The following is a 12,655-nucleotide window of genomic DNA, read 5'->3' on the forward strand; positions in this document are numbered from 1 at the left end:
CCACCTTCATTTAAGAACTAAAAGTAACTTTTATTAAAAATAAGAATAAATTCTCTTTATAAATACAATCATTACTGTGTACACAATCCTCTTCAATGAACACACAGTATCCAAAATTAGGGGCATTTATATAAAATACTAGTTTTTAATTACATAATTTTATACATTATTTTGCAGATCTAAAAAGGTATGAATGATGCTGGGTTGGTTTTATTTTCAAAGGACAGAACGGTATTTACAAGCAAACATGATCCAAACAGCACACGCAGATTCAGGGTATGCAAACACTCGTACACGAACTGCAAGTCGCACTTGATCTCCCCTACAACAGATTATTTCTTCACAGAAAGGAGACCTGTATGACAAAAAGGAAAACAAGAGTAACAGATATTACTAAGCTATTATTAAAATGTTCAATTACATATGTGCATTTTTTTTCAACTGTGACTAACCCTTAAATAAAAATAAGCGTCATGAGTCTGTCTCTACAAATAATAATATTGTTCGACAGTGCAGGGGCTGTTGCCTTGCAGAAAAACAAGGCCATCGCTGATCATTTGTAACAAGTGCAGAGAAATTAACTCCTCAATGTTTAGACCATGAGCAGTCTATCATCACTGAATTCAATGTAACATAAAAGCTCTGTAACCCCATGACCCATTACATACACAACTCTTCCTCCAGTTCTAATTTAACAAAATCAATTTTCTTTAAATTTCATAATAATAAAAAAAAGAGTTGCAATTCACAGTTAAGTACTGTTACTTTTAACATACACATGTATGTATCTCTTTATATTTAAACTTACCGAAGACATGTGGCAAATGCTCTCCTGGCATTTCTGTATACAAAATGGATAGGAAACCCTTTAAATGTGTGACCATCAGGTACTGCTCTTCTTACAGCATCCTGAAACTCTTCATTTCCTGCAGAAATACTTGTTGCACGTTCGAGCTCATAGGCTGCTAGCGCTGGTGACAACAGGTAGGATAGATGGTCATCCCAAACAGTAGAAAGGCCAAGATCCTGTGAGGCAATTCACAGAATGATGACAAGTGTGCAGAATGAACATTAGGCTATGACTAAGCTTGTATATTGTATAGATTCAAATAAATCCATGACAAATCTTTAATTTGCAGTTAATGGAAGAGAAGCCGTATGATTTTGATACTGACTCACACATCAGCTGGAAGAATCAAACACCACCAACAAAATACCAAACACTGAGCAAGAAATTAAGTACTAGACCAAAACAAGACCAGCAGAGCTGAAACTAGATGTTTTAGCTACAGTATCTCTGAAATGGAAGAAGGTAGTGCATAAATACATTGCAAAAATAAAAGGGAAAGATCAACTAAGATTCACCTCACATTTTTCACAATTGTCTCTCAGGGAAACCCACTTCTGAAAAACCAGTGCACAGTAGCCCCCTAAAACACATACAGATACACATACCTTCCTCCTACCATCCCACAAATGCAATGAGGGAGAAAAATCTACCACATTATATGTTCAACATCACATGAGACTCAAGACTCTGAGAATGCCACCCCAAAAGCTGAACATTGTGTGGCGAAATAACCAAAAAAACCAAACATTAAAACCAGACATAAGCTACCAGGAATTAAAAATATGATCTCCTCCATATACAGCACAGGAAGAGTAATTTCTGGCACATTACATGTAAAAATTCTGATATAGGACAAAACTTATTTCTAGAAATACCCTCAGACTTTGCAAATCAGTCAGAGTAAGAACATGGAAGCTGAAAGCCTGCTTTCATCTAGGAACCAAAACCATTTGTGGTGGATATGCAAAGCCCACCACCAACCAGGTCTGGTCTTCCTAGCTCTTTTACAGATCACTCACAGGTAATTTGCAGGTGCCAGTAAGCTGAAGATCAGAGACACAGGAGAGGCAAAGGCAGGGTGGGAGGAAGAGCCCACACAAAAGGCTACCAATCACCACTGTGAACAGTAAGTATGATGTCTAAACTAGTTCAGTACAGTCTTCCCAAATGATTTTTCAATTATTTGACTTTTTACATACCACATATCTGAAAAAGCTGATGGAAAACATGCTGCAAAGATACAAGTATGTTGAAGTAACAAATGACTACCTAAAACAAGTGAAAACTGAAAACCTGTTCACCTCTATTACCACAACAGATCAACCATAATCTTTAAACAGTCTTACCTTTCTGTGTTCAGAGACCAGTAGTCTCAGCTGCAACTCTATCTCATTGCTTGCTACCGCAGCATCTATTGTGGAATCACACAGAGGAGGGAAAGAGGGAACTGAAGATGTTGATCCAGGTGGACATACAGATTTTATTGCTTCTCCACTCATAGGTTTCCATTTAGATTCATCATGCAGGTCAAACACACAGACCTCCACAGCATCAGATGGCTGACAATTTCCAAAGAACTTTTGATGGTTAAAGATACAACCTATTGTGCGATAAGGATACAGTGGCTTGGGTTGCTCAGCTAATGGAGGGTCATCAGGCTTGATAGGTCTGTGGATGTACCTAACCAAAAACATTCAATTTCTTATTAATACACCTTATTTCAAGGCAAAGTAAAAATACTTAGATGGGTCAGATACAAGCCATCTCACTTTCTAAAACTATAAGCCAGACTTGTTAAGTTTGGGGGGGGGGGGTTCCTCCCAAAATGGCATTAATTTATTTACAGAAAAATAATTTTACACATTTTGTAAACACAGCATACAATAAACTAACACATCCCTTTTTGTTTCTTTAAATCTAGACAAACAAGCTGATTAACTGAACTCAACAGCAATTAAATTTTGCAACAATAACAATATATCCATACAGTTTCCCCACTATTCATCACATTTGGAGAAATACATCTTCAAACGCTAATCATAGGATACAGTGTCAAAACAGAATCGCCCATTTTCAACACTTGATATAACAGATTCCGGAAGCTAAGGAATACAAAAGAACTATATGTGCCTTTCTAAAATGACTCAAGTGAGAATTTCAGAGACTTGCAAAGATTTTTGCAGGAAAAAAAAGTAATAAAACACTGATTTCACAGAGGAAGTAAGTTAAAAAATATGGGTTCCTAAATGATAATGCCAGGTTTTATCTCCTTCTTTACAAATGGTGGCAGTGATAGCTTCAATGGCAATCAGCTACCATAAGACAGTTGCTGTACAGTATTAAAACCACTGAGAACTGCATTACAAACTGTGGAAATATTTCACCTCACACTGAACCAGTTATTTTCCAAAGAAAAGCAGTAAACAGAAAAAAGATTCAAAGACAAAACTCACCTGGATTACATGACCATTACATGACAGGGTATAAAGATAAAAACCATAAAAAAACCAACAAATATCCTATGCAAACCTCAATATATTGTTTGCTTTGATAACGCATTGTTCACTTTTCTTGTATTCTTTTTACCCACCTATGTCCTGTTAAGCTCTCCCAAAAAGTAACTGTTCCATCAGTTCCAAGAGTCATTACCCAAGTATGGGGGAGCCCTTTTCCTTTTGTTCCAACACACACAAAGGCTTCCAATCCAAACCCAAGAAGAAGACTGCACAGAAGGTTAGCATGATCTTCACAGTCACCCTAGACAGTAAACATTAGTAAACTGGTTTGAGTATCAGGCGTGGATAAAATCTTAAAGAAAAAAAACATAGTGGTATTTCTCTAAGCATTATTTAAACACATCATGTTTCTCTCTTATTTACCTAAAGCATGTATCAGAACTTGGGCTTTTAAGGTTTCATTTTTCTGTAACAGAATAAATCTATTTAAAAATTAATAATGTATGTTCAAACAATAGACTATATTTTTTATTCAAATATCATTAAAGCTAGAAAACATCTCTTATGATTATAAAGATACCTTCAAGTATTGCAAAACTAGAATCTATCAACCCATGAAGACAAAACCCGCATTTTAATTAAACATAAAAGCATATCTAATTAAGGCAAATACCTGATGTAGTACTAGAAATTACGTGGTATTTTCACACAGCTGGGAAATTTAGTCACTCAGTAAAATGTAATTCTACTGTTATTTCACTGCCTTGAATGTGTTGCCAAAGTTGAGAAATTAAACAACGATAAAACAACCTCCCTCACAGACCTAACTATAAAGCAGCTGAAAGTCACATGTAAAGTTGCTTTTCCTCTCAGTCAGAAAATCCATTACTACCATTGATAATTCACAGAAAACAGTTTCTGAATATGTCTAATATTCTTTGTCTGAAGTCCTTTACAAACGTTAACTGTAAAGTAAGAACAAAAACTCCTCATGCAACAAAACCTTCATAATATAAAGCACAGCATGCAGAAGTGTAAGCATAAGGCTCTTTGATGCTATTCAGAATGTTGAAAATATAAAATTCAGTGTTCTTGGATGTATCTGTTCATTACACAGATAACACAATCTTCCCCTACAGTAATGTACAAGGGAAATATGCAGGAAAGTAAGTTTAACCAAGTTTCTAGTGAACTTGTGTTCATTTAATAATGCCATACCACTTTCCACAAGAAAAATAATAATGATCCAGCTGGTATGTGAGGGGCTAAATTCAGCTATTTTCTATACAGCTTTCCACTTCTGCCTTGAAGGAAACCTTTTCTCTGTGCCTCCAAACACAATGGCCCTCAAACTCAAAGTTGCTATCATCATCTCCATCTGAAAACCAGCAGGTAGCAAGTGATGCCTTTATATGGTACTTACACACGATACGATAATCAGAGACAACAGCTAAAGCCTGTTATGTGAGGCCTTTGAGAAAGATTTAAAACAGCTCCTGCTGCCAAGATGACAGCTTTTCAATACACATCAGTGGCATTACTTTTGAACACAGAAGATTCTCTACGACAATGAAAAGCATCGACCACTCCAAAGAGATATTAAAAGGGATTGCTATTACTTTTAGCCATACAACAGAAAAGCTATGATCCAGAACAAGTTACAGTTTGTTTAATTTATTATAGTCTTATGATACAAATGTCAAATCACCAAGAACTAGGTTGAAACCATTAGTAAAAATTCCTATCTTGCAAAAATGGAATGTAAAGATTGTCAGTATATTTTAGCCCATCTGAAAAAAACAGGAAAAGAGACTTTGAGACTTTTTCAGCTTTTCCTGGATTAGTCCAGAATTTAAACCAGTGTCCTGCACACTAGCAGAGGTTCAACCGAATTATATGGGAACTTAGAAAGGCAAAGGAACACAAACAAGCTCACTGTCAACCAGATGTACTGAGGAATGGACCCCAACAATAGCAGTAAAGAAAGTCTGTTCAAAAGCCTTGTTCTCTATTTAACATCTGTTTCTCTTTTAAAAATACCTTAAACAAGTTATCACAACATAATTCTCCAAATTTTATTTAATCCATGTATTTGCAGCCTGTTTTAAATCACCAGCTTAAGTTAGAATGATACCACCTATTATGTCACACAAGGACTATTTTCACGTACCTTGTTTCTACATAAGAAAGCAAGAAGGGTACACCACTGTTCTTGTTTGCTACCACCTCCTCCGATGACAGGAGCTCTTTCATAACCCAAGACACTGACAAATCGTGCTGCTTGTCTAGGTGTGTCTAGCAACCGGCCTGCTCGAAGTGGTCTGATGTATGAACACACTGGATGGTTTACTCCATTTTCATCCTGAAAATGTAAAATACAGTTATATATTGTCCATGCAAATACCACGAAAGATTCATCTTAAGACTGTCTTCTTTGCAATGGGATATATTCTCCCTGAAATAATATCACTCAAATACTTCTGAATTAAGACACAAGATCATTACAGTTAAATTTTTCTGCTTGTTCTGCCACTTGTAAGGACATTCTGGACTCTATGTACAAATACCTGGAGCAGCATAGGCTGCAATCCATTTTTGTAAATGGATGAGGAGCTGTTCATGCTCCACCCACTATCAATTTCCACATTATCATCAAGCAAAAAACCAAACCATAACAAATCACATACACCCCCCCCCCAAACCCACAACAAACCCAAAACACCCCCTCAAAAAACAGCATTAGATACTCAGGAACCAATTTGAGTTTAAAAGATGTCTATCTGCTACTCTACCCTTTGTCATAACACCAAAAACCAATAAAATTTACTCCCAACAAAATAACTAGATTTTATCATAAATCAAGACAGTAATAATACTATTAATTTCTAATTTACTGGGAAAATTAAAGAATGACTGGGAAAAGGTCTATTTTATCACATGCTGCAGGGAAATACTCTGATTATCAAGTATTAAAACATTTTCAAGAAGTACAAAATTCTTCCTTACTTGGCCGAATTTGTACTTTAATGTTCATACATTTAAAAAAGGCATCAAAGCCTTTTAAATCACTGCAGCTTCATGAAATGATGGTCTACTGTAGATTTCTGTCTGCAGAAAGTAGAATACCTTTAATTCACACATTGCTTTATTCTCGAAATAGGAAAAGTCTCATTTTTACCTCATGTCCCCAACCAAACTCTCAGTTCTAGAATTCTCTATCTAATTATGCATTTGTTTCTCTACATACTCTGCTCTGAAACCCTTTGTTGCTCGTTTTGCCCCTACATGGAGTAGCTTCCAGGTGGACAAAAGGCTGGGAGGGGACACAGCCAGGACAGCTGACCTGAACTGACCAAAGAGATATTCTGTACCATACAGCATTACGTTCAGCAATAAAACTAGTGGGTGTAGGGAGCAGACTTCCAAATTCGTTCGTGCTTGGAAACTAGCTGGGCATCATCCTGCTGGTGGCAGGTGGCAAGTGACTGTCTTTGCATCCCTTTCTTCCCACTCATCCTGCCTTTATTCCCTTCACTTACTAAACAGTCTTTATCTCAACCCATGACTTTTTCTTCGCTTTTGCCCTTTCTACTGTCTCCCTCATCCCACTGGGATGGAATGAGTGACTGACTGGGTGAGGCCTCAGCTGCTGTCTGGGATTTGAAAGTTCACATCACTACCGAACACTCACAGTATAGCCAGAATGGAAGCTGCTGCTTCACTGAAGAGTATGCACAGATCACTTCAGGATGTTACTTCAAGATAATAAGCTACTGTGCATTATCTGTGCTAGGAAAACTGTTACCAACAAGCTAAATTCATAGCATGAAAAATGCAAGGATCATTACCATTTCTTTTACTGTGGAACAATTACCATGGAGCAATTGACACAGTAACTTATTACCCTGAAGCAATTATGTCAATTGTTATATTAACCAGAAAGATTGTTTTACAGATCACAGAAGTTACAAATTTCTTTTTTTCTGCATGATACACCACATGTTGCCCCAATCTGAATGTAACCACATAATAGATCTATAGAGATTCTATATACACACAAACCTCACAATAAATCAAAACAAAAGAAGGTAACTTAAAGATTTGGTATAGCTGTACAATTTACAAACCTGTGCAAAAATCTTTACTAGCCTTGTGTTGTGTGTAGGCCTAATCTGTAGGTATTCTCTCCACCACTGTTTAGCATAGACAAGAAATAACCGTTCTTTTTCTGCTGTTTTCTGACGTTCCAAAGCAAGCTGCAAGTAAGAAACACACAATCACATGTGTATGAATTCCAAAGAGGAGAGAAAAAAAAACCCAAAACACCAAACCCAAACAACACAATAAGTACATTAACACCAAATCCTGGCATATGTGAAATAAACCTTAATATTCAAAGTGTGTTACACAAATACTGAATAATAGTATTTTTAAATTAAAATGCAGCGAACTAAAACCTTGAGCTACATTTCATGTCTGTAGGTTCATACGTGAAGCTTGACTGAAGTACTGTTCATCTGAAGTGATGCATTTCTGCACAGAAAGATTGATGAGCTTTTGATGTGCAGAAGAGTATCTCCATGTACTTTCAGGCCAACATTTACTGGCTTTCCAGGCAGAATAGATGACTTGAAATTATTGTTTCAAATGGGAAAGAGGGCAAGAAAACATACAGTACTTAAGGAAAATAAGGTATATTGCACCTTTCTTATTTTTCTTCTCAAAGTTTTGATACAGGTAATTAGAAAAACTACTAAAGTAATAATTCAAAGTAATGCTCAGTATAAACAAAAGTAGTTTTAAAAAGGTGATTATGTTTAAGTTTAAAGGAAAAAAAAAAGTAGCAAACATTCAAAAACCCACAGCCCTCAACATCTACAAGTAATTCTATACTAATTCCATACTGAGCTTCCTCCCTCCCCCCACCAATAAAAAAGTAAGTCAGTCCTCCCAGAAATTACTTACTTGAGTATGAATTACTTCTGGAGACAGTGTCTTATCAAGTTGTGGATACATTTCCAGTCGAATGTTTAAAACACCAGCAGAAACCTTCGATTCTGTACCTTTGAATCAAAATACATTTTAATCATTTCTCTCAAAATTAATTTACTAAAGACATTTCAGCCAGACAGGAGCAAATAATTACAATAAATGTTGGCCATGTAATTACAAAAAAAATAACTAAACATCTTTAAATACATGCAAAATAAGCATCTCTATTTAAATTTCAGACTCAAATGAGGCTGCAAGAAAGCATAATACGGCAAAAAAAAGCAGACAGGTAGATGTGAGGTAATTATCCAAGGCCCTTATCCTGTTTTCGGCTGGGATGATTTTCTTTCTAGTAGCTTTCATCACAAAGCAAAATATAGTAACAATGCAATAATGTTATTATAATAATATTGATAATACTATAATGAAATAGAGAGATTAAGGAATAAACCCTGCCCCTGAGGAAAATCAAACAACCAAATACGAACTGCTGCATAGTTCTACACCCACTGACTGATGCCCAGCCCATCTCCAAATAGTTATTGGCCCCTCCAGCCAACACTCCCCAGTTTACATACTGGGCTTGATGTTCTATGGTATGGAATACCTCTTTTCTAAGGATGCCCAATAGTGATTTACGAGTTGAACTAAAACTAAACTACATCATAAATACCGCTTTAAGCTTACAAGCAAACTCGGTACCCAGTATTTTAAAGCCATCATTACAGCCTTATTATTTATCCTTACCTACACCCAGGAGTTCAACAGCAACATTTGTTATGCCATTCTCTGCAGCCAAGACAGATCGCCACTCCAAGAAATAGGATGCTACTAGTGTTGTCTCACCAAATGTGTCTGTTTTGATCAGCACCATATGTACTGGATCACATATAGATAACATAGTGGTTGCATCCACCATTTTACTTCCATCACCTGCCATTATTAAACCAAGATAAGACAGCAAGAATATTATAATCCTAAATTCTCCTGAAAACTAAAAAAGTATGCATTTACACTCACCAAATACATCACACTTTAAGAAAAATCTCATGTCCAGAAGTGTAAGCAATGATCCCATCTTAAAATCAAACTCAGTTTAGGACGTAGCTACAGAGAGGTTACAGTTAATTTACAGAGGAGATAAAAAGATTCCTATAGCTGAATACTCAAATGTAACTGTTTCAACTTTACAAAAATTAAAATGGAATTAGCATTTAGGTAAATAAGGAATATTAAAGGACCAGTTATGAAAAGCAATTGAAAAATATTCTTTTGATAAGTTGGAATGCATCACATCAAATAACTGTACATAAGTATTTAGGAAACAACTTTCCCTGTTGTTAAGCTTCACGAATATCTCCAGGAGCAGTAGAACTAACAAAATCTGGTTTTCTTTGCATCTGTGGTATATTCACTCCCTTGTCAACTGCAGTAACTTTGCCTTTCTCTGTGTTTCCTGATATCCCATAAGCTACCCTGGATTTTTACAGGATTCAGTCAACATTCAGAAGTCTTTTCATAACATACTTAGTTCCTATGTTCCCTGGCTACCAACAGAAGACTGGTAATGCGGGCTGTGGATGACTGACTTTTGTGCAGGTGTTCACAAACCAAACTCACACTGAAGGTTCCCTTCCATGTGATGACAAATTTACATTTCCCTTCGTCATTTGTCAGCAAAAAGTTCACTAAAATCACAGCCACCTTAGCTGAGACTATCATCTTACTGTCAATTATGGATCAAGTTGGTCAAATTCAAAAAAAGAAGAGGAGGCCAGAGTAGAGAAATACCTAAAAGTGGCATAACTTAATACAGTCATCAGTTTTCTGAGGAACACATGATAAAAAATAAGAAAGAAATCCACTAACAAGCAGTAAGCATATTTCACAAAACTCTCAAGTCAGAAAAAAAAACCCCAATAGCATCAGCTTTAAACCCACAATATTCCTTACCTAGGCTATCCTTGTGTACTTCAAGTAAAAAACCATCATGAAAATCTGGGTCACAGGCACAGGCTACAGGTTTAGAACGGAAACGCTGGTTTCGAAAATGTAAAAACAGAGTGAAGGTAGAACAGATCTGGCCAGGCAGAGGCTCCGGTTCCTGAAGATGTTCCAGAAAAGCTTTTCCACCCAAAACCTGAAGGTAAAGATACCTCCGTGTTGGGTCAATGTTAGCTGTAAAGCGTAGCAATAAAAATGAAGAGACTACAAACAGATCTTAGGACGCATGTTAAATATCAATTAACTAATAGGACACTAGGAAAAAGAAATATTTTGAGACAAGTGCTTAGGATAAAGTGATTTTACAATGTATGGAAGTTACCTTCATGTAAAATAATTAAATAAAAAAGAAGTCGTATTTTCTATTTTCTGTGACACTAATTTCTGCAGCTTGCATGAATTTACTACCTCTGTATAAGCAGGAAGAACATCTACCTTTATGTCAGTAAGGGATTACTAATTCAGAGTCCAAAAGTCGTAACTTCAAATTTCTCTCAAAACTAGGATCCAAATTTTAAAATAAATAAACCACATACTTTTTTTCAAAACTGGTGGTTCTCTGTCAACGAAATTTGTTGATGGTTTTGGAGCTGAAGTCCTCTCCTTTTCATTCCCATCCTGGAATTACAATTAAGACTTTTTTTGAGGCAACAAGGGATGCAACAATGCTCTTACTGCAGTCTTCTAAAAACAATAATCCACTCTTTCAACCAAATGCCATTCCTCAGGTATACCCCATTCTAGCACACAAGATGCAACAAAATTGAACAAATATTTCTGATACAGTATTACCATTAACCCAATTTGAGCATACGTGTTAAGCTGTTCTGCTTCTATTATGTCACAAATCAGTAAAGCCGTTATAAACCTTTAAAGGTACCGTGTTTTGACTTTGTTAAAAGTCAGTCAGTAGAAAAATGAGCAAAAAATATTTTAACTCTTCAAAAACTACTTACAAATTTAAGTTCCTTCATAACATCATCAATGATTCCTCGTTGTCTTAAAGCTTTTATCAGATCTTCTGTGGATAACTGCTGATGCTCAGGTGCTAACTCTTCACGTATAGTCTCAGCAAGAACTTCTCTTATCCTGCCATGGACATCCATCTGAAAGAAAATTCACTATATGTTACAGACACCTACTCTTTCTACGGCAGCAGCTGTGACTAAACAGTCACTCTAGTCTCTAAAATCTAAGTCTAAAGTTATTCTCCTAGGAACACAGAAATAACTACACCAAAACATTAATCCTTTCAGAACTAATCAAATGAGTCACTATTTCACTAAAACTCTACCAGTCACAAAAGTTACGGGCATACAGAACTTGAGCATTTTCACTGCTCTTGACAGTATCCTCTATCTTGAACTTCCCACCTCACAAAAAGGTCTGCAAATCCATCTATTATTAAATGGTTGCTGCCTCCCTCAAATTTCAAACTTAGGATAATAGCTTATTTTTGTTAAACACTCTAGTATGAGGTGTTCCCGCCATGGGCGGGGTGGGGGGGGGAAGGGGGAGGGTGTTGAAACCAGATGACCTTAAGGCCCTTTCCAACCCTAACCATTCTATGGTTATATGATAAAGGTGAAAAGTACTCATTGGTAAGGTGCAAAGACAGTAAATCTCCACTGCACGCTCCTCCTGTGCTTAAAAGGAAGAGAACTTCCATCCTTCACCTCAGCTGCCAAACTGCATGGATTTGTAAACAAGAAGAACGTTACGGCCACAGCCACCACACCCTGAAATACTTCGTGATAGACGAGTTAAAGAACTCATATTTATTTTCCAGTCAGTTCAAAAAGAAGCTTCAGGCACAGGGTGCAGACCCCGTAGCCGACACTGCTGCCGTCCTCTCTCCCTGACCAGGGCAAGCCCTGACAGAACCAATGGGGAGGTGGCCGAGGACGGGCCTCAGCTCCATCTCACTGTAGCCCGATAAACAGAACATCAGGGACAGGACCGGAGGGGGTAGGAGACGACGAGGGATAGCCCACAAGCGGGACAGCAGTTCGACCGGGATGCGAACTGTCGCGGACCCTGCTGGAAGGCGGCGCAAACGCCAGAAGGCACAACGGCACCTGCAAACCACAAGTAGGGAAAACAAAGCAAGGCGGCGGAGCTACCACGCTGCATACCCTACCACCGCCTCAGCGGGCACTGCAGTCACTAAGGGACCCACCTTGACGAGCTGCTGGTGGATGAGCTGCTTCAGCTCGGAGGCTTTCTCCGGCAGCAACGACATGGCGGCAGAGTAGTAGGCAAGCATCAACGGGGAGAGGGCCGAGGCGCCGGGCCGTAGGCAAGGCTCCACCCCCAACCGCCTTTCCAACGGGCGCAGTGCGTGGCGGGCGGT

The 12,655-nt window shown here is 37.6% G+C and overlaps 1 protein-coding gene across 1 annotated transcript; it reads right to left on the reverse strand.

Annotated features, from left to right (window-relative positions):
- Positions 1–9: 9 nt before the first annotated feature.
- Positions 10–12,592, reverse strand: CEP76 (centrosomal protein 76). The gene is made up of 12 exons (XM_031052861.2): positions 12,482–12,592; positions 11,259–11,408; positions 10,839–10,920; positions 10,252–10,476; positions 9,046–9,231; positions 8,272–8,369; positions 7,434–7,562; positions 5,477–5,668; positions 3,441–3,607; positions 2,197–2,530; positions 809–1,026; positions 10–355 (listed from the first exon to the last, which is right to left on the reverse strand). Exons 1-12 carry the CDS (start codon positions 12,566–12,568, stop codon positions 217–219), a joined length of 2,007 nt encoding a protein of 668 aa, XP_030908721.2. The 5' UTR covers positions 12,569–12,592; the 3' UTR covers positions 10–216.
- Between the last annotated feature and the right edge of the window lie 63 nt (positions 12,593–12,655).

This window comes from Melopsittacus undulatus, chromosome 1 (assembly GCF_012275295.1).
Source record: "Melopsittacus undulatus isolate bMelUnd1 chromosome 1, bMelUnd1.mat.Z, whole genome shotgun sequence".
NCBI classification, from domain to species: domain Eukaryota; kingdom Metazoa; phylum Chordata; class Aves; order Psittaciformes; family Psittaculidae; genus Melopsittacus; species Melopsittacus undulatus.